The 22,237-nt window shown below is 39.4% G+C and overlaps 4 protein-coding genes across 5 annotated transcripts in view; 3 read left to right on the top strand and 1 right to left on the bottom strand.

The window, feature by feature from the left end:
* Positions 1-947: 947 nt before the first annotated feature.
* LOC131326666 (adenylate kinase 1, chloroplastic) lies at positions 948-7,744 on the bottom strand. The gene is made up of 4 exons (XM_058359521.1): positions 7,303-7,744; positions 4,036-4,176; positions 2,285-2,557; positions 948-1,437 (listed from the first exon to the last, which is right to left on the bottom strand). The coding sequence occupies exons 1-4, from the start codon at positions 7,633-7,635 to the stop codon at positions 1,294-1,296; spliced, it is 891 nt and encodes a 296-aa protein (XP_058215504.1). The 5' UTR covers positions 7,636-7,744; the 3' UTR covers positions 948-1,293.
* A 3,156-nt stretch (positions 7,745-10,900) lies between these two features.
* LOC131326663 (DNA topoisomerase 6 subunit A) lies at positions 10,901-13,996 on the top strand. Its single transcript, XM_058359518.1, has 2 exons — positions 10,901-11,567; positions 13,093-13,996. Exons 1-2 carry the CDS (start codon positions 10,966-10,968, stop codon positions 13,784-13,786), a joined length of 1,296 nt encoding a protein of 431 aa, XP_058215501.1. The 5' UTR covers positions 10,901-10,965; the 3' UTR covers positions 13,787-13,996.
* Positions 13,997-14,141: 145 nt separating this feature from the next.
* The window catches only part of LOC131326661 (uncharacterized), a 35,584-nt gene continuing 27,488 nt past the window's right edge, over positions 14,142-22,237 (top strand). For both annotated transcript variants that reach the window (XM_058359516.1, XM_058359515.1), the window contains exon 1: positions 14,142-14,987. The gene's annotated coding sequence lies outside the window, so the exon portion shown is untranslated. The remainder of the gene's footprint in view (positions 14,988-22,237) is intronic.
* LOC131326662 (uncharacterized) lies at positions 15,883-18,324 on the top strand. The gene is made up of 2 exons (XM_058359517.1): positions 15,883-17,273; positions 17,373-18,324. The coding sequence occupies exons 1-2, from the start codon at positions 16,036-16,038 to the stop codon at positions 17,998-18,000; spliced, it is 1,866 nt and encodes a 621-aa protein (XP_058215500.1). The 5' UTR covers positions 15,883-16,035; the 3' UTR covers positions 18,001-18,324.

The raw sequence follows: 22,237 nt of genomic DNA, 5'->3' as shown, positions 1-22,237 counted from the left end.
TGTTAAGATAATGTTCACCCTATTAAGTGGAGGACGAACAAAACTCAACTCCTTGAAATAGCACTTTCAAGTTTCAGAAACCATTTAAAGCACCCATTTTCACAGCCCCTCAGCTGTAGCATAGTCCTGATCCAGAATCCATTTGCACCCTCTCTTTATTCATTTCCACTTGGTCAGCTCCTTCACCAACCAACCTTGAAGTTCTCAAAAGAATTAGGACAACATGCATCATGGACCCCAGCTTTTCAATGTTTTTGTTGCCAAGAAACAGCATGGGTGTTGGCTCCCATCCGAACCGTTCATGCTCAGCAGTGGATGGCTCACATTTCATCTCGGCTGAGATCTATTCAGTCGAGATAAAATTTAAGCCATCCATTGCCGAACATGACAATCCGGATGGGGCCAACACCCGGGGACAGCAGGGTCCCCCATTTCCACCAGCTGTGGGGGAAAAAACAACCAAGTAAATATAAACTTGTAAAAGGGACATATACGTTCTACAGTTAATGGTTGATGTGGACCTATCATTCAACAAAAGAACCATGTTAATAAGAATTCAACATCCATTTTCCAAAAAAAAAAAAAAAGAATTCAACATCCAATAAATATTTGTGTCCTATGCCTCTGCATCACTACCAACCACATCATCTTAGCTCTTTTCGTACTCTCACTCACATTAGCATCTGGGCACTTCCCGTGACTCAAACGGGATACGGGATAATAGCACCGAAGCGCTGGCGCTGCTTGTCTTTACCACCTCTAGTGCAATAACTACATGGAAAACATTTGACAAGCTCATAATAACCACACATCACAAGCTTTAGAAAACAAAATGAAGTTGCCAATACCATTATCACAACATTGACATTAGCTATGGTATGCTGATCCATTTCTTCTTTCTAACTGAATCAGTAACTCACACACTTGATGGTCCAAAGCCAAAGATATTGTGCGAAGAAATAGAGTTAAACATTCATGTCCCCAACAATAATTTCTTTGTAAGTACAGAAAATCCATCATAACAGAATTATTAGGATTCTTAATACATTCACTCTCACATACACAATACATTTTACGGTACAAACATAACTTTCTGTGAAATAAAAATCCAAAAGCCCAGCTAGGCAGCTGCCATGATCACATGGCTGGCTGGGTAATTATCAAGTTGTTATTATGTCTCCTCAATACGTCAAAATAGGAAAATAAAAGTACGTGTCTTCCTTACTGCAAAATTGCTTGGCATGTGTATTACACATGCAAAGAATGAGGACTTAAAAAGCAATAACCAAAAGTTTATGCTGCAGCGGAGCGCTTCTCTTCGTGGTCATCAAGATTAAGAGCTTCAAGCAACTTTGGCCATGATTCTGGGATCCCTCCAGGCAGATCAAACTCTAGCAGTTTCCCTTGAATGCGGTAGAACTCCTCCAAAGGTTGACTCTGTACACACAATATGAAAGGCAAAGAATCATTGAACAAATCGAGACAAATTAAGATGTAATAAGTGCAAAAGACATTCAAACATAGCACAACTAAAACGTGTAGCATCATTTCTCAGTAAATATAGTATATGAGCACACAGAAAGTGTCATCACTTCTTTATCTGGCAAAACTTTGACTTACATAACACATCCTTTCTTCTCTAAACATTGCCCCCAAAGTATACTAGAAAAAAGATACCGTTACCATGTCTAACTGAAACAAAGTACTAGCAAGCATGGTCAAGGAGAGGGGGGGTGGGGTTGAGAGTAGACTGTTACTATAAGCTAAATTTCGTCATTTCTTAGCTCTGATCCTTTCCCTAAATGGGCATCCGAAAAGCCGGAGTTTTACGACAATATCCAGCAACCAGTCAGGGCTGTTCTGTCAAAGAAAATTCCAATGAAACATATCATTGATTATACTCTTTCGATTGAAGTTCTTGTACAGGCAATGGCAATCTGGTTAGCAGCATGTGTTAAGTTCCTATCTCAGAGTCCTTTAATACAATTGAACTTTCATGAGCCATAAACCAGAATAGTCCACGTAACAGGAACCAACCAGTACTTTGAACCGTCGAGAACCATTTAGCAGCAAATAGAGTTTGCATCTAAACAATGACAAAGGTTCATTATCCTACCGATGCAAAGCTTTGAACTAGTATAACAGAACACAAAGCTCTGCCCTTACAAGAGCGCACATCTTCACAATTTTACAGCTGTATAGACATGGATCTTTAGTATGGCAGCAAAAGGAAAACACGATAAAATGTCATTATCTAAGATTATTTGGAGGAATCAAGCAGTACCTTTTCATTGTATACACGGAGTCTTTCCTTTACTACATCTTCAGTATCGTCAGACCGAGTGAAGAGCTTTGAAGCACATTGTGGAGGAGGGGGAAGTGGAGCCATGCTGATTCCAGGTCTCCCATTCTCACCCTGGACATTAATGTCTGCTACATTAAAATTTTTCCCGCATTCGCTGCAAATTCTTCGCCCAAGGCATTTCTCAAGGAGTACACTTTCTGGGAGCTTCAGATTAACCACCAAGTCAATATCTGTCACATCATCCAAGATTTCCTGATAAAACAGATGAACAAGACGCCTGAGCAAAAGAAAATGAACAAAAGATTATTGCAGGGGGTGTGTGCATTTGTGTGCACATGTGTATGAGAGAGAGAGAGAGAGAGAGAGAGAGAGAGGGAGAGAGAGGACTATCTCAGGTGTAGAGTAGAAATTTTGTTTCACTGGTAAAGAAACTCAAAATTATGATTTGTGTTCATGGTTAGAGCTCTTTGAAGAGAAAGTGCCCCCAATTTCTCAAAAGCTTATGCTCTCAATTCTTCTTGTGCCTTTAGTAGTTTCTAGTTCTACTTTCTACCTCTTTGTGGCTGGTAGCAAGCAAATGTCCATCGTATTTTCGCAATCTATTTACTTGGCTTGTGATTGCTTTAAGAAAATAATAATGATAATAATAGCACTTGGAGTTATTGTTCAAGGATGAAGCTTCAAATGTTACAAGAATCTAACCTCATCCACTTTTTTATTATCCATCATCATCCAACTACTCATCTAGGGACTTCCGTACCTTTTCCAACGCTAAGCAAAGATAAAAAGTTCAGGCAAAAGAGTGTAAAATACTTTTCGATGCGAGCCCCGCAAACAATAACATGCCATATAAAAAGGCAGAAGAGTGGGACAAGTAAAGACAGCAAAGTTGCACACCACGTTAAATGTGGAGAACGAGAAACTTCTGATAATAACCCCATATATTATTTTACTACTACACGAGGGTAGGATATGATCAAAGAAGTAACTCACAGCGTCAGAAATTTGTCATAAGAAAAGCCTTGCACATACATCTACAACATGAAGGGCACTTCAAATTATTTCAATCAGCTTTAATTCAAGCGACCTGGGTCAGCTAAAGAGATCTACTATGCCAGCCTAATCAGTGAAGTGTACATCTGGCAAAAAATCGAGGGTGGTAGAGGACTAGTCTTTTCTCTTCGGTGTTGCTGGCGGCACTCCATGTAGCATGCCTCGAATTTATTACAGCAAATGGCAACCTATCCATAAAAACGGCATTGAGAACTATAATTTTGGTGTACACTATACGGCAAACATTTTCAGATAAATACTGTAAAATTCTGAAATCATCATATTACAAGATTGCAGGTGGGTACAGAATGGAATGGCCATCATACTACATCCACCCTTTCTTACGACAAAGGAGAACAATTCCCAACTGTCCACCAAAGACCAGTCAATGACCTTTCCTGACGTGCTTTGTTATTCTTCAGGTCTTTGAGTTTGACCATTACTTGGAAACAGATCTAATGCTTTTCAACAACTAATTCATGTTTTTCAAGGTCGTAGTTACACAATGCAATAACAACATTAACTGAGCACTTCAGCAGTAAATTTAACAGTTCCCAACCTTCTAGACTTCGTTTTATGCTTACAGGAGCTTAGCCTCTTCATTTAACATTTCCATATATAATCCTAATTAAAGGAAAATAACACTTGCATGATTTATAATTAAAATAAATGCTCACCGCTTGTCTTATTGTTCGTGGAAAACCATCCAGAATGAAACCTGTCTCACCTTTAGCTTCTCCAGCCTCAAGTCTCTTAAATAATAATCGAATTATAATCTCATCTGAAACCAGTTTCCCTTGGTTTACAATCTCTGTAAGCTGAAAAGACAGCATAGAAAACAAGTAGAAAGAAGTGAAAAACAGCACACTGTCAATACTACAGTTCCCTGCTTGCATGATCACCCCACGTCTCATGGAAAAACAAAAAACAAATATCAGAAAACTCCAAATCTAAGAAGACATTTAATGACCCCTCCGTCCCTTTTGAGAGTTCCAACTTTTTAAGAAGACATGTAATGATAGCACTTATAATCATATTTATAGGCATCATAGTCATTTATAAGGGATAATTTTGGTAAGCTACCACAATTATACCTTGAGTTTTCAACAAGACTAACATTTTGGAACATCCCAAAATAAAACAATGGACCAACAATTAGGAATGGAAGGAGTATATAATAAACCATTAAAATAAAGAAGACTAGGAATTTCTCTGGGAAAATCCCAGCTTAAGTCATAGACTCCTACAAAAGTAAGAGACGAAATGATTCTTATGCTAAAATAAATGAAGGGCATTCCCGACCTTTTCATATGATTTTGTAAACCTGTGCTTACAGAGTACGGATTATATATGATCTATGTTTATGATTGAGGAACAACCAGTGCCCACTTTTCCAAATTAGCACCGGTTGAGAATGCAAGGAAATACGAGAACTCCCATGCTTATCCAAGACAAGGATGACCCAAGGAAAACAGGAGTTTCATATGGGAAGCATGTTGAGAGTTGAGCTGCCATCCCAAATCGAGGATATAACAATGCCTAGATAAAATCAAATGCAAACACTAGAGACAACCTTTCCCCGTCGGTATAACTTGCAGAAAAGCATGCTACACATAAGTTTCATCCAATAACTTCACTTTTACTTATCAATAATGCATACAACAAAGCTACTCACTTTTCTGCGACTTGCACACTTTTTAACTAAAGCTCATGTAGTATAATAAAGTTTCACTAAAAAACCTAATGTTACAAAACAAGCCTGGAGTCGAAGGACAGTTGTTTACTATTTAGGCCTAGTGATAGCTATGGACCACTAAAGAGCAGAATAGGGGTCACACCCAATCTCCCACTCTATTCCGAAACAAAACTAACACCACATCACAACCACGTCAACACCACACAGTCCACACCACACCATCTCCATCACAACTCTAGTCTCATGTGAACGAATTGTCCTCACTCGTCTTCATAGCTCCGCCCTAGGATCTAACCAGACAGGTCAAGCTTAGGAAATGCAATGCCTCTACCTCCAAAATCCAGTGTGATTGCTTGAGGGCAATCTCAAAGGGGCATACCTAGTATGCTTGTTAGATGCACTTAACTCTCCCTCACACATTACTTCTAATTCGACCTTGTCCTTCTACTCGCAGATACTGAATGAGGGTCTCCCCCCAAATGGACCGGTGATACTCATAATCTTGGTTACATGAACTTAGGTGCGGGCATCAGGTGCGGATAGGAGTTTAAATGTCGGATTCATCTAATTTCCATCTGAAGGACACAAGGACACACAAAAGTAGACATACTCTTAGGCTCTTAGCACAATGTAAGAGTTCTATTCATAGGTCATAGTAAATTCAAATTTAGAGTAGGTTTGCTACATGGATGGATGTCCAACTAAACAAGTCAAGACATGAATCTCATACAATTATTTGAGTGTAGAGTGTTTGACTTGGATATTTCAAAAATTAAGAAGAGTCTATGTAACATATATCAGAATCCATAACAGGTACCAAAAGTGGTCAGAAGCATGGTCCAAGAACCTATAATATTTGACGGCCATAGAGACCCGCGGGGGGAACTTTGAGTTCATGCAACCGGGAGGTTATAGATAAGGGGAGTCAAGGTGCTATATCTTATTCTCATTCAAGAAACTTGCACCTCCAATGGTCTTATAGTTATAGAGGAAGTCTTCACGTGAAAACATCCTTGTATCAATACACAGATGCCTTGGGTACAGGCTAGATGGCGACTAGAGCTGATGTTTTGTAAGATGGCGTGGTGTGATCCTCAGGTACAAATCATCAGTTGGCGACTAGAGCATGAGAAACAATGGTAGAGCTGCTAGAGCAATCCTCAAATCATTCTCTTGCTGATGTTTTGAACCCGAGGAGCACACCATGCCATCTTACAAAACAAGCTCTTCAGATGGTATCAGCTTCACTCTCAATTATCAACCTCCTATATCCAGTGAATCTCCTCCCTTGTCTCCAAAATCAGCTCAATTCCCACCATTCTTTGAATGCAAATCCACCCAACACCCCTACTTACCTTTGACCACAAGACTAGCCAACCTAGCAATATTTCGAAAATCCTAAACGAAGACCTTACTCTGATAGTGAACACAAAAATTTGGATTATGAACAGGTCACTGCAGCATCCTTTTGTGTACACATCCATCTAACCAAGACATACCATGAAACCCACACTTATTTACTCTCATAGTCAATCTGTCAACCAAAGAATGATAAATACAAACCCACTAACTCTAGTATACACTACTGTCAACTCATGTATATTTCTAGGTTTTGCCGTATCGACGTACCCCTATCGTAACAGTACCTGTCCTTGTAATGAGCCAAGCTTTTTACTAAAAGAGCCTAAAACTTGAGCTCGACTCGACGTTAAACGAACTGAGCCCTTAACGAGCCGAGCCAGGTAAATTTACTTAATGAGCCTCTTTAAACGAGACGAGCCCATAATTACGAGCCAAGACAAAAACTTGAGCTCGGCTCGATTACTAAACGAGTAGAGCCGTGACACAAGCAGCAAGGCTTGGTTGTATAGTTCGAGCTCGGCTCATTTACTAAAAGAGCCTAAACTCAATGGTGAACAAATTGCCAGGTAAATTTACTTAACGAGCCTCTTTAAATGAGCCGAGCCCATAATTACGAGCTGAGCTTTAGGGCATTGAGCTCGGCTTGTTTGCAGCCCTATGCACACGTGCTTCTTTCTTCTTCTTTTTCTTAATGAATGAGCTTCTTAGAACCGCAAAGAGAATTAAAGCCCATATGCATAAATTCCAGCGACAAAAATATCAAAAGAATCAAACTTGCTTACATAATTAACACAGTAGTGCTTCATGCGCATCCGTGACATAAGCTTATTGTACATCATCCATTAATGTTTTATTTTCCAATACATCTACATGAATATACATATACCTGACTGGAAAGGGGACCACTAGAAGAAAGCTCTTCGCGGACCAGATCGCCGGTGGCGATGTGAGGGACGCCGAGGAGAGTAGAGAGGCGGCTGGCGTAAGTGCCCTTTCCGACGCCGGGACATCCCAGGAACACCCACTGTACGCTCCTGCCCTCGGTACCGGCGCCGCGCGGAGGGGGGGAGCCGCGGGGGTACAAGGGGGATTTCGCGCAAGCGTCGGCCTCGGATGCCGCAGTCGTGGTGGATAGGAGGCACCTCCTGACGAAGGTGGTGGAGGCGGCGGCGGAGGAGGAGAGAGGTGAGGGTTTTAATAGGCGGAGTACTGCCGCCATCGAGTTTGAGCTGCGGATCTGAGTCGGGTTCGCGTGTAGAGAGAGAGAGAGAGAGCAGAATTGGGCTGCGTATGTTCCGGGGTTTATGGGGGAAGGAAAAACTTCGGTGGTAACAAGAGAGAGGGTAAATGGATCGGGTACAATTGGTAGTAGTTTCTTATTCGGGTATTGCAGTTGCCTGTTTCGGACCCGACAATTGCCCACTTGAAAAAGATCTTTTATTTCCCCGTTATAGTGGTGCTTTTATTTTATTTTTTCTTTAAGAGAGAATTATTTCTATTGGCGGTGAAAAATTTCACTTTTTCATTATCCCATTTTTCTGTTTTACCACATGTTTATTGTTGATCTAAATCGTTCATTTTGTATAGCCCACATAGTAGTGTATCCATGAAAAAAATAAACTTGATCTGACATCGATAGGAGTTTCAAAAATTGAATTTTGCTTTGTAAAATGGACAGTTTATCTTTATTATTATTGACAAAAATTCGTTGTCTATTTTATAAATAAAAATTCAAATTTTGATATGCCTATCGACTTCCGATCAAGCTGATTTTTTTGAAAGCCAATGCTATACCACGGGTTTTAAAATATGAACGGTTTAGATCATAAGAATAAATACTCAGTTGAGCCTATAATGAACAATGGTGAAAAAATGAAATTTTACACCGGTGATATAATTTATTCTCTTTCTTTAATCATATTAAAATGTTCGATCAGTTTACGCGTACCTCGATTACATTACCTTTATCTCAACTCATAAACAACGTATTACTAATACAATCTATAGTATAGTTTAACATCCGTTATGCATAAAAACAACTACACAAGTTGGTGCAATACCAGTGGCGGAAGGAGGTTGAGACCAGTGGGCGGCACCCACTGGATGTTGTTTTGTTTTTAAATTTTTTTTTATTTACACTTGTAGTACATGAGAATCATAGGTGTAATTTATAAGTTGATATCTCAACATAAACCTGATACCTTAATGCTGTGTTTTGATGAGTTTTTGATAAATTTTTGAAAAATTTTGTAGGGTTATGAGTGGAGAGAGTAATGAAAGTAATGATTGGATGTATGCATAATGATTAGAGAGAAAAATGAGAATAATGATCGAAGATAGAGATGAGTAATGATTAGAAGTAAGGATAATAAATATTTTTTGAGTTGAGAATTTTTTTATAAAATGCTATCCAAACAAGACATAAAATACGAGAAAATTATTGAGAGCTTCAAAGACATTATCATATGCTTTCCTTTACCACATATATTTATATAAAGACTCAAGACTTAAAAGAGGGTGTAATATATATAAGTATATAATAAATAGGGTATTGGGGGCACATGTGATGGTGAGCTGTAGGACCACTACATAATTTATTACCAAGCAAGCCTCCATTCACTAACTTTAGCCACCAAACTACGACGGAATTACAATTACTATCCCTTCTTTATCTTTTTAAATCTTTCAACAACTCCTCCCTATATCTTTATAAGTATAAGATGATTCGTTTTATAGAACTATAAATTTAATTGCTACCTCAACACAATGCGATAATTGAACACTATTTTTAACAGAGATCTTGAAAAAATAGTTCAAAAGAAAATCAAATTAGGTGCATCGTCAAATTCTTAGGAGAGAATTGGGTTGTTTCTTTTTTTTTTTTTCTGTTTTTTTTTTTTGTGGGGGAGGGGTTCCTGGGTTTGTGGGGGAAGGAAAAAGGTCGATGGTAACAAGAGAGAGGGGAGAGAGTAAACAGATCGGGTACAATTGGTATGTTTTTTGGGTTGTTCTTATTGGGGTAATGTAGTTGACTGTTTGGCTGCTTTGGACCCGACAATTGCCCACTTTTTTCTTTTTTTTTTAGGAAAAACAAGAAATGCATTAACAAGAATAAGAAAAGTATAATTGAACTACCGTCATTGCAATAAATGAAGACACTCCAGCGACGAGCGAAGACCGGATTAGGGCCTAAAGGAGCAGAATACAATGTACTAGTCCGCTAGACAATTGCCCACTTAAAAAGGTATTGGACCAGATTACACAAAACCTCGATTAATTCTTTTATGGAAACCGTCGAACAGCGAATATATATTTTTTTCCCGAATAAGTTATATCGCCTTGATCTCAACTCATATACAAAGTATTAATACACTATCTTATACTGATTTAACCTCGTTATACTTAAATACAACTACACAAGTGTTACGATACAAACCATGTCAAAAAAAAAAAAAGTGTTACATACAATAATTACATGTGTTTTTGGTCCCGAAAAAATACACATAACACTTTAGTCCCTTTTGATATGTTCACCCCTCCCATTCGATACTCCAAAGAATAAAATGTTTTTTAACTTCATCCTTGGTTAATCATTTCACTCCAATGTTACCTTTGTGATCAATTCTAATGGTTTCTAGGTACGTTGCAAACGGAGCTTACCTGGAGATTGTGTAGAAATTCCATCACCAAATAGCTATATTCACCTTTTTCATGGAGTTGGTTGCAAGTCTTTTTTTGTTTGTTTCTAACAAATAGCTATTCACCCTTTTTATGCACACATTTTTTTGATTGGAGGGTTAATATTAGAGTGAAAATGATAGCTTGACGATGAATTGGAAAAAAATATATTTTGGAGGATGAAATTAAAACTCGACGAATATTATATGGACCAAAGTAATAAATAAGCATATTTATTTTGTGTCCCTCAACTTATCCTTCTGCACTTTCTGTAAAACGTCACATTGCATTCCAATAGTTTGAATTCATAGCTAAAAACATACTTGGATCAAAAAAAAAAAAAAAAGAGCTAAAAATATACTCTAAAAGCTTCTTTAACACTCAGAGCAACCCTTTTAACTCCCTTTGCAGCATGAACGCCTTGATTTCGTAAAGATCAAAACATCGATTTCAAAGCCCTATTTCCCCCTTGTTTTCTCAACACTTCTCTCAAAATATTGGAGAACTTATTTTGGCGAATTACGAATCATTGATTGTGAATTTGTGATCCAGGGGTACTTTTTTGTTTTTTTCTTTGCTTTTATTACAACTATCGTCAACAGTGTCACAGGTCCAGATAATTACTCCACAAAAGCGTGAGCCGGTTATGTGGTGAAAGTGAAAAACTTTGGGGACGCATCCCCACAACCCCGAATTCCACAGGGACGTAACTTGCATTTTACCCAAACAACAAACACAAACGTCGCCGTTTCAACTTGAAAAATAAGCCCTAAAATCAACAGAACACGGACCTCCCACCCGCCTTTCCCCAATTCATTTCCGTTTCCCGCCCCCGCCCCCGCCCCCCACACTCTCTCTCTCTCTCTCTAAAATGGCACCAGAAAAGAAGAAGCGCCGCCGCGCCATCACCGACACCTCCGACTCCGACTCCGACAACGCCAAAACCAAATCCAAACCCCACAAAAAAAACCTCAACTCCGACGCCGCCATCCTCAAAACCCTCGAAACCCTCCTAGCCAACGAGCAAACCCAAGCTTCCACCTCCAACTCCAAGCCCCTAACCCTCTCCGATCTCTCCCTCTCCTCCACCTGCCGCGAGGTCGCCGACCTCCCCCTCTCCTCCGTCCAGTCCAACATCGAAACCCTAATCCTCTCCCTCGCCCGCTCCATCCTCTCCGGCCGCGGCTTCTCCTTCTCCGTCCCCTCCCGCTCCGCCGCCAACCAGCTCTATGTCCCCCAGCTCGACCGCATCGTCCTCAAGGACAAGGCCTCGCTACGCCCCTACGCCGCCGTTTCCACCGTCCGGAAGACCACCATCACCACCCGCATCCTCCAGCTCATCCACCAGCTGTCGCTCAAGAACATCCACGTTACGAAGCGCGATCTGTTCTATACCGATGTTAAGCTGTTCCAGGACCAGACTCAGTCCGATGCCGTGCTCGATGACGTGTCCTGCATCCTCGGCTGCACTAGGTCGATTAATCTTATCTTATGTCGTTTTATTGGACATAGGGCTTGTTATTTTCTAAATTATTGTTTTTGGATTTATTGCCGGTCGTTTCTGAATTTTTGTTAGATTGTGGTCGAACTTCTTGGATTGATTAATCTTTTGTCTTGGACAGGGGAGTTTAAAAAGTTACTGTAAAATTATGACCGAACGCAGTTATGTTTGTTTTTGTCTTAGTGTCGTTCAACATGAATTATTTTGTTCAACTTCGGTCAACGTTTCTATACTTGTTACTCTTATGCCATTTTACTTATTATTATTTTTTTTTGGTAACTTATGATTTTATTAAGCAACCAATTACAGGATTGCGGGGGCATTCCCCATAAAACAATCATACACAGCAAATCCTATCTAACCAAACTAGAAAGCCATAGCTAGACAGGAAAATAGAGCCACAAAGAACGACCAAACAGTACTAAACTAGGCACTAGCTTAGGGCCTAACAAGGGTTTTATGGAGAATCCCCTAGTGGTTGCAGAGCAACCTATTTTCATATGTGCTCTTCATCCTCCAAGAAGAAATGCAGATTCTAAGATTTGAAGCAGCTCGAGAAGTAACAGAATGAGAATCAAGACAAACTCGCTTGAAAATTCTCTATTCCACTCCATCCAGAGATCATACAAAGCTGCAGCCATAGACCACAATGATGAGAAGCCCAAGCAAGCTCATCCATCAGGGAAAGGAGAGACCTAGAAATGCGATTTAACTGCAGCAAGCCTCTTCAAACATTAGCCGAAACATCATTAGTAAAGAATAAATGGTCATGTGATTTAGACCCTTGGTCACACAAGACACATTGAATATCAGGACAGATCCCCCAAGCATGCAATCTGTCTTTAGTGGGAAGCCTTTCGAGAATAGCCATCCATTCAATGATTGCCCACGTAGGAATGGAAAGAGGGAACCAAACACACTTAGCCCAAAACACCTGAGGAGTGGGAGTTCTTAGAGCATGCCAAGCAGACTTTGTTGAAAAACAGCCATTAGCATAGAGTAAACACTTCACTGAGTTCCTCTGATCCGGATGAGGAATGATAGAAGAGGGAGCATTTTACTTATTTGTAATGCAGTAATTACTAATTAGGGTTGATTTATACCATGTCAAACCTTTACTCATTTTGAGTAGCAGTTTCATGGATACGAGGTGCTTCAGCAGGAGAACTCAATTTTTTTAAATCCTAAATATGAGATAAAAAGGTTCATTAATGGCATGATTGTAAAAGTTGTTGCACCCTGTTTGGAATGAACACTGAAAGAGAAATGCAGGAAGAATACACAAGAAAAGTTGTTGCACTCTGTTTGGACCATCACATGGCATCGTTTGGGCCTTCATATAGAGAGGAACAAGGCTTTCGTAACTTCTATTGTGCTTTATTTGTTTATATTCTATTCTACGTTCATCAGATGAATTTGAAAATTATCTCGTGCTTTAGGATTTTGAAAATCATATCTTTCATGCCAAAAATATAAGTCTCTAGTATTTTCTCACAGGTCCAGCCTCAATGTGGTCGCTGCCGAGAAAGGGGTTGTGGTGGGTAGGCTTATATTCAGTGACAACGGCGATATGATTGATTGCACAAAGATGGGGATGGGCGGAAAAGCGATTCCCCCCAACATTGATCGTGTTGGTGATATGCAGAGCGATGCATTATTCATATTGTTGGTAGAGAAAGATGCAGCCTATATGAGACTAGCTGAGGATCGGTTTTATAACCGGTTTCCGTGCATTATTGTAACGGCAAAGGGGCAACCGGATGTGGCCACAAGGCTATTTTTAAGGAAGATGAAGATGGAGTTGAAATTGCCAGTATTAGCTCTTGTTGATAGTGATCCTTATGGGCTCAAGATATTGTCAGTCTATGGTTGTGGATCGAAAAACATGTCTTATGACAGTGCAAATTTGACTACCCCAGATATAAAGTGGTTAGGGGTAAGGCCGAGTGATTTGGACAAGTATAAGATACCAGAGCAGTGCAGGTTGCCAATGACAGAGCAGGATATTAAGACCGGGAAGGATTTGCTGGAGGAGGATTTTGTGAAGAAGAATCCAGGGTGGGTGGAGGAGTTGACTTTGATGGTGAAGACGAAGCAGAAGGCTGAAATTCAGGCGCTGAGCTCATTTGGGTTTCAGTACTTGTCTGAGGTTTACTTGCCGCTAAAGCTGCAGCAGAAGGATTGGCTTTGAGTTTTGGAGTTTGAAACTGAGATGACATGTTGAGGGAATTCATGCATTTCCCTTTCTTTCTCAAGTATGATGACTCTGAAGTTTGTTCGGTATCGCTGAAACTTTACTACATTATTGGTTGCTTATTCCATACATGCGTTCAGTGTTGGAAGGATACTTGAGTTTCATTTGAGTGCTATAAAATTCTCGCTGTGATTGAGTTACCTTGAAGTTATGCTTTGTTTGAGATACTGCAGCACAGTAGGAGCATTCTTCGTTAAGAAGAAGAAACAAGAAAAGAAAAAGAACACGAAGAGAAGAATATCGCATTCTGTTCCGTGGCTTAAAGTTTCCAACATAATTTACCAAAAAGATGCTATTAAACCAACTTGGGAAATATTGAACGAAAAAGAGGGAAAGGTATAATTTTGCAATCTAAACGAGCTAGTCCAACTTGCATTTCCAGTGTGGTACTAGACACTGATTTCACTGTAACGAAGACAAACACACCTAATCTCACCTTCTTTTTGCACCAACTCGACTTTGTAATTTGTAAACCAATTATTTCTTTTACCCACAAGACTTTGTAGAACTGGAGGTCTCCGGTTGGAAGTTTACTACTCTGTTGGGAATTTCGGAACCTATTACTTTCTATAGTTGCTTCCATTTTTGTACATGAATCCGCTGGGATTTCCACATTGACTCTTTTTTAGATTCTGCATGCTAACCTAATTTTGCTCCTGATTTCTAACGCTTGAGATGATGAGAGACATCCTTCGAGCGTGAAGAACTGAACCTCACAATTGAGTACACTGAAGACAATATATATGCTTTCCAGAGGGCCTTTTTTGTCTTTTAAGTTAGTTATGTTTTTACTTGTATACTCTGTGTTTACAAAACTTCTGCACATATTGGTGTGTTAGAAGAATATACTTTGCTTCAAATTGTCTGTCTTGAATACAAACCAAAAGGTAACCTTGTCAAGTATTCACTTTAGGAGTTCAGGTAAGGTTTCTTTTCTGAGATTATCAATCTTTCTTACCGAACCATTTAATTTCTAGCAAGTAATTTGTTCCCTGTTTCACTTTCCAAAAGTAATATTTCAGCTAAAATTTCCAAGCAAGGAATTGTTCTCTCTTTCTTTTTCTGTCCTGTGAAACATTTTTGTTTCTACATATATACGAGTGGGAGGCCCAATATGTAGAGCAGCTTGTGTCTTATTGTTTTCAAGTCATCAGAATTTCAAGTCATCACAGGCTAGTAGGCTACACTACAGGTAAGGTTTCACATTATTGCAAGAGAATTATTTTGCCTTACGGTTGTTTTAGTTTATTGACATTTTAGTTTCCACTTTCCAGTTTAAGTTTTAGTTCAGTTTGTGCTTGTTTTAAGTTTTGTGGGGAGTGATAGCGTAAAGGGTAGGATGGATAAAACTTGAACCTCAGTCCTAGCGTGAGAGGTCATATCTTGCGTTTTGATGAAAATTTAAGCAACTTTATGTGCTATGTGGGGTCCATTGCGTGACATGCTTAATCCCATTTAATGTAATTTGTAGATATGGTCACCATAGCATAGCAGAGCATTACTTATGGTCACCATAGCAGTACTTATGTCCAACTAGTAGTCTAATGTGGTCACTTTAACATAGCCCTTTGTCAAGTGTTCCTGATAAATCCTCTTTTGCCGATTTAAAAAAAATAGCTCTTTTTGGAAGTGGCACGCTGGCGCCTTAAAATACTCTAAAGTTAACCCTGATGGGTTGACCTAGATTTTGGGACTTAGGGTTTGCTTCTTTCTAAGTTCTCATGCTCGAACCTTTTAGAGCATCCACAATAGCTTAATAGAAATCAAAAAGTTGCTAAAGTTAGCAATGTTTGCTCAAATAATTGATCACATTAAAATAACTAAACTCAGCAATCCCTTAGTGACTAACCAAATTTTTCTCATTGTATTACCAAAACTTTTAACCTTTTCACATTAACCAAATTTAATGAACCCAACATCTCCTCAATCAAGTACACACCAATAAACTTGTACTTGATTGAGGAGATGTTGGGTTCATTAACCGCCACCAACCCCCCCCCCCCCCCCCCCCCCCCCCCCCCCCACCAAAAAAAAAAAAAAAAAAAAAAAAAAGGGTTTGTTGAAAATGCTTTACAAAACTGTAATTTTGCATATGGTTACGTAAGTCCTTAAACTTGTTTGCGTATCTTTCCTCTCTTTTTTTTCCAAATGTAACTTTTTAAACTTTTGTTTTGAAGACAAGTGTGATGGATCCAATTCCAGCATGGGTGAGGAGACTCTGGGATGTTTGGGATCTACGGCTACTAGTTCTCCTCAGTCTGGTTTTACAAATCATTCTTTCATTATTTGGCAATCGCAGAAAGTACATATCGTCACTATGGATTAGTATCCTTGTTTGGTCGGCCTATTTAATGGCTGACTGGGCAGCAACTGTGGCCCTTGGCAAGCTCTCAGATGCCCAAGGCGATAATGGCGATGCATTGAAGGCCATATGGGCACCTTTGCTTTTGCTACATCTTGGCGGCCCTGACACCATTACAGCATACTCTTTGGAAGATAATCATCTCTGGATGAGACACCTTTTCGGACTAGGGGTTCAATTTTCTGTTGCAGTCTACGTTATTCTTATGTCTTGGAAACATTCATGGTTTTCAATTATGTCCATCCCGGGGTTAGTGGCGGGGTTGATCAAGTATAGAGAGAGATCGTGGGTTCTCTTGTCGGTGAGCTGTGATAAATCCGGGGAAATTGTGCCGTTTACCAGAGCGTCAAATCTTGGCAATAATAATGACCCATGGGAGAATAAAAGTTCTATAACTGTTCTATGTGTTGCCCATAGATATGTCAGGGTATTTAAGAAATTTATGGAGTTTTATGATGTCGACTCAAGTTGTGACAGTTTCTCTCAGGAAAAACCTCTAGAGTTTGGTGACATGAATTTTTTCTGGAAAGTCATAGAGGTTGAAATAGGGCTCATGTTCGATTTATTATACACAAAGACACCCATAAACTTTAGGAAGGTTGGATGGATTCTGCGTTGCATCACTTTCTCTTGTACGGTGACTGTGTTGGTAGGATTAATCTTCCGGCCCATTTCGATTGGGGATGATGGAGATAAATGGCACAAGGTCGATGTCGCCATCACAGAGGTTCTGGTTGTTGGAGCTCTGGCTTTGGAGATTTACGCAATCATTGCGCTGTATTTATTCTCTGATTGGGCAATGCTTTGTCTAATTAAGCACAATATCAGCAAACAGATATTCCAGCTGAGGGAAAGAATTTCTTGGCTTTTCCTCCCGAAACAATATGGGTATAAAACGATAGGGCAAGTCAATCTAATTGAAGATTGGCTCAAAAACCATACTTCAGTCATTGAGCCAGATCGAGGTGTTGAATCGGATCAAAAGGTGGGTAGAAGAATACTTCGATCGTTGATGGGGTTCAGAAGGTGGTTGGAAGAATACTTCAAGGACATGCTCAAGAAGTACGTACAGAAGAATACTTCGACCTTTGTCCCTTCGCTTCTGTTTGAGCCCATTTTACATTGTTGTCAATGTTTGACTATGCCTGAGCTACACCGTAGGAGAGCCATTGAAGAGGACCAGGTTTGGAAAGAATTCTTCGGCACGTCCTTGGAAGAGCAGATTATTTGCTTGCACATGGCAACAGAAATCTGCTACAACTTGGAAGTGGAATGGGATACTCGTGATGCAGCTGATCAAAACATCAGGGATAGTATTTTGTCACAACACCACACGATGCCCCCCTCTAATTCGTCCTCGTCGTTGGAAGAAAACAGGGAACTATGCAGAACTCTATCAAACTACATGATGTATCTACTTGTTATGCGCCCTTTGTTTTTGCCCACGTCTGCAACCTACGATGTGATGAGAAACATTAACACCCCCCCAGACATGGATGGTGCACGAGATGCAAGGGCAGCTTGCCTTTATTTGTGGGAAACAGATGAGTTCGAAACGGATAAAATTGTCGAACAGGTAAAGAGTAAGCAGAAGGATGTGAGATGGGAAATGTTGAAGTTGGTGTGGGTGAGGATGCTATGCTACGCTGCAAGTAAGGGTCAGAGAAACGAGCATCTTCGACAGTTAAGCCAAGGAGGTGAGTTTCTCACTTTCCTTTGGTTCTTTATACCACAATCTCAAATGTTCTCAGTCAGGCGGCCCCGTCCTCATCCACAGGCCCAGTCCTGAGATTTTCGGAGCCCTAGGCGAGTTTTAATATTGGAGCCTCTAAATATTTTGCATATGTATTAGTTGTTTGAAATGAGGACCAAAATTACATTGTGTTGAAGTGGTAAATCTGGTCGTGACATCGAGTCTCACCTACAACCGTTGGCTTACATTTTTTGTACAAGTTGTAAAAATATTGTTGGCTTTTAACAAGTCTGATCATGACTTGAACACGTGACGTAGAGGTTAGTGCGCTCGCGTCTTAACAGTTAACACTAAACTAGGTGATCCTTGACATGTGTTCAGTGTTGGAAGTATACTTGAATTTCATTTGAGTGCAATAAAGTTCTCGCTGTGATTGAGTTACCTTAAAGTTATGCTTTGTTTGAGATGTGATATACTGCAGCACAGGAGGAGCGTTCTTTTGTTAAGAAGAAGAAACAAGAAAAGAAAAAGAACACGAAGAAAAGAATATCGCTTCTGTTCTGTGGCTTAAAGTTTCCAACATAATTACCAAAAAGATGCTAATAAACCAACTTGTGCAATCTACATGTGCTAGAACATGCAACTTGCATATCCAGTGTGGTACACGACACTGATTTTCACTGTAACTAAGACAACACACCTAATCTCACCTTCATTTTGCACCAACTCGACTTTGTAATCTGTAAACCAATTATTTCTTTCTACTCGTCAGACTTTATAGAACAGGAGGTCTCCCTGTTGGAAGTTTACTGCTCTGTTGGGAATTTGGGAACCTAATAGTTTCCATAGTTGCTTCCATTTTTGTACATGAATCAGCTGGGATTTCCATATTGACTTCTTTTTTTTTCATTCTGCAAACCTAATTTTGCTCCTGATCATTTTTAACTCTTGAGATGATGAGAGACATCCTCTGAGCGTGAAGCACTGAACATAACAACTTGAGTACACTGAAGACAATATATGCTGTGCAGAGAGCCTTTTTTGTCTTTTAAGTTAGTTATGTTTTTACTTGTATACTCCGTGTTTACAAAGCTTCTGCACATATTGGCGTGTTTCTACGGAAGTATTAACCAAAAGGTAACCAGGTCAAGTATTCGCTTTGGGAGTTCTGCAGGTAAGGTTTCTTTCCGAGCATCAATCTTTCTCACCGAACCAATTTGCAAGCAAGTAATTTGTTCCCTCCAAAGTAAGTTGGTTGGAAGCAAGTAATTTGTTCCATATTTCAATCTCCAAGCAAGGAATTGTTCTCTCTCTTTCCTTTCCTGTCCTGTGAAACATTATGTTCCTATATACACGAGTTGGAGGCGCAATATGTAGAGCACCTTTTGTCTTATTGTTTTCAAGTCATCACAGTTTCAACTTTCAACTAATCACAGACTAGTAGTGTAAAATCCTGAATTTTAAAATTATAGTCATGTGATCCGAATAAGAACTCGACACTCTAATCTAATTCTAGTAGTAAGTTAGGCTACGCGAAGTGTATCGTGATCCGAATGAATGTGTGAATTCTGATTTAATTTTGAGGGACAATTGAGTTACATCTGAGACACGGTACGAGTTATTCTATGTTCGGATTTTTCCTTGAAAATCGAACAACGCTACAATGATCCTCATATTTTTATTTATTTATGTTGAAATTATGAGAATTTTTGGAGACCGGAATTTGTACGCGAACGGACCAAAATAGCGACAATTCGCGCCACATGGTGCAACGCGGTGCTTTGTGGTGGCATGTGGCATGCATGTATAAGGATATTATATGAGTTAATTACTCTTAGTAATTAGGATATCAACTCTTAGTAATTAGGTTATCAACCCCACCCTTGTTTTCTTCCACCATTTAGAGAGAGAGAGAGAGAGAGAGAGAGCAAAGGAGAAGGAGGCCGCCATTTTTCTCCTTAAGGTTTGGTCCAGTCATGGCCATCACCGTTCAACATCATTTTCTTTTCGGAAGTCAAGGAAACTTAACCGGTAAATTTGAATCCTTTTGGAATTTCAATCGGTGAAAAATGTTGAGAATTGGATTTTTGTGGGAATTTGGAAACGAATTGTAATTGATCCTACATGAGTGTCCTAATTTAGACTAATTACTTAGCCATATTTTCGTCTTAGTGATAATCAGTGCGCTTTTACTTAGGTATCAATTCAATGAGTAGTTCGCACGCGTGATGAGCTGGACGCTACTTTTTGGTGAGTTGCGCATACCTTAGTTACATGTATTTACTGAAATTTTTGGAATGGGATGCCATTGCTTGATTTTGCTGAAAAATACAGAATTTGAACTTCCTACTTGGTTTAATTAATGTTAATGCATTCAATGGCTGGTTTATAAATCTTTTGAGCTTCAGTTGAATTAGACCATGGCAATATGTTTTGGAAACTTGAATTTTACTGGTTGCTAGTACATGCTCATGATAATAAGATTCATTCGAACGGTGTCCCGAGCGCTAGGGGACGGGTAAAGATACTAGTGGCGTGAAGTAATAAGGTAGGAGATACAGCCAAGTATCACCGGGTAATGATATCTTACCACTCTTTAATGGGGTCGCTCCCCAACCGACTGGCAAAAATACCGTTGAATGCTATTATCGCTTAAAAGTGCAAAAGTTGAAAGAGAAATGAAATGAAAAGGGTCCATCTCTTGGACCGAAGAAATGAGCTTTCGGACAAAAATGCATGTATTGGATGGTCAACGAAATATTTGAATTGCTGCTTTGAATTGTTTTATAATGTGGGGTATTTCCATGGTCAAACTTGTAACTTTGGTATTCATTTCTCACCTGAGCTTCGGCTTATGAAAATCTTTTCCAATTTTTCAGGTTAAGGTAGATAGCAAGTTGTGGACTGAATGGGGTGCTAGAATAACCGCGGAGAATCATGTGTAGTCTAATGATTTGTAATTATTATACTTGTACACCTAGAAGCTCTAGGATTATGTTATTTATTCTACGCTTCCGCATACTTTATTTATATGGTTTAAAATGACAATGATGCGAGAAATCTCTAAACTAGAATACGAGTAGGCCTTCGGCAGCTTAACACCTGCTTGGCCGGTCACGATTTTCAAGGTAGGTTTTGGATCATGACAAGTAGGCTACACTAGAGATAAGGTTTTCACATTATTGCAAGAGAATTATTTTGCCTTACGGTTGTTTTAGTTTATTGGCATTTTAGTTTACACTTCCCAGTTTTTAAATTTCCAGTTTAAGTGTTAGTTCGGTTTCTGCTTGTTTTAAGTTTTGTGGAGAGTGATAGCGTAAAGGGTAGGATGGATAAAACTCAAACCTCGGTCCTAGCGTGCGAGGATCATATATTTGAGAAAAAAATGTTTGTCAGCCTTGCATTTTGAAGTTAAGGAAACTATCGGACAACCACAAATAATCAGCCTAGAAAATAACAGGATCCCTTCACTTTAATTGGTAAATTCTAAGCCTATGCAAAGTGTTTACCCTTTCTAATGGACTTTTAAATACCAAGTAGAATTTGGCTCGTCTGCAGTTGCAGTTCAATGCGGTCCAAACGATTGCAACCGTCGAATAATGTTTTTAATAGTCTAGATTTATTTTGAATCTTTTACCGGTAAGAGATTAAGCAAATCTGAACCATTAATTATCAAGATGAGCGGTTCAAATTGAACTACACAATCTTCTCTGCAGTTGACTGCAAAGAAGCCGGGTTCTTTGAGTACTATTTGATACATCACCTTAAGACCAATCACATGATAGGTAATAATCATGTTAGGATAACTGCACTTGCGCTATGTGCTATGTGGGGTCCATTGCATGACATTCTTAATCCCATTTAAGGCCCTAAGAGCATCTCCAGCCTTGACCCATTTAAAGACCCAAATTTAAAATTTGGGTAAAACCCACAAAAAACCCTCTCCAATCTTTGACCCATACTCTTCCTCATTTTGGGTTTTACTCATTTGTTTACCCAAATTTGGGACAATCAAAGTCTGACCCAATTTTCCAACGTCTCTTTCTCTTTTAAGTTCAACGGCTATTTGCCTCTTTCCTTGCCATTCTTGCCATGCCTTTTTGAGAGCAGAAAAACAGCATAATTAAATAGATTGCTACTTCTCAAAAAAAATAGATTGCTACTTCTCTTCTCCTCTCCTCTCCTCTCTCTCTCTCTCTCTCTCTCTCTCTCTCTCTCTCTCTCTCTCTCTCTCTCTCAACCAACGTACAATTGTGAGTTTCCAATTTGATCAATGGATGAATATGAAATTCTTGAGGATTCTATGAGTCTGGAACAAACTCATGGAGTAGAA

Source organism: Rhododendron vialii, chromosome 5a (assembly GCF_030253575.1).
Source record: "Rhododendron vialii isolate Sample 1 chromosome 5a, ASM3025357v1".
In the NCBI taxonomy this organism is placed as follows: Eukaryota; Viridiplantae; Streptophyta; class Magnoliopsida; order Ericales; family Ericaceae; genus Rhododendron; species Rhododendron vialii.
The sequence above is the reverse complement of the archived record's forward strand: the minus strand, read 5'-3'. Positions and strand labels throughout refer to the sequence as shown.

What these genes read in the sequence shown, in the direction of transcription:
- LOC131326662 (XM_058359517.1), top strand. Translation starts at nt 16,036, where the DNA reads ATGGATCCAATTCCAGCATGGGTGAGGAGACTCTGGGATGTTTGGGAT. An exon ending in TTCAAGGACATGCTCAAGAA is followed by an intron (nt 17,274 to 17,372) that starts GTACGTACAGAA and finishes GCTACACCGTAG; the next exon opens with GAGAGCCATTGAAGAGGACC.
- LOC131326666 (XM_058359521.1), bottom strand. Translation starts at nt 7,635, where the DNA reads ATGGCGGCAGTACTCCGCCTATTAAAACCCTCACCTCTCTCCTCCTCC. An exon ending in GTGGTCCCCTTTCCAGTCAG is followed by an intron (nt 4,177 to 7,302) that starts GTATATGTATAT and finishes CTGTCTTTTCAG; the next exon opens with CTTACAGAGATTGTAAACCA. An exon ending in TCCGTGTATACAATGAAAAG is followed by an intron (nt 1,438 to 2,284) that starts GTACTGCTTGAT and finishes TTGTGTGTACAG; the next exon opens with AGTCAACCTTTGGAGGAGTT.
- LOC131326663 (XM_058359518.1), top strand. Translation starts at nt 10,966, where the DNA reads ATGGCACCAGAAAAGAAGAAGCGCCGCCGCGCCATCACCGACACCTCC. An exon ending in TGCATCCTCGGCTGCACTAG is followed by an intron (nt 11,568 to 13,092) that starts GTCGATTAATCT and finishes ATTTTCTCACAG; the next exon opens with GTCCAGCCTCAATGTGGTCG.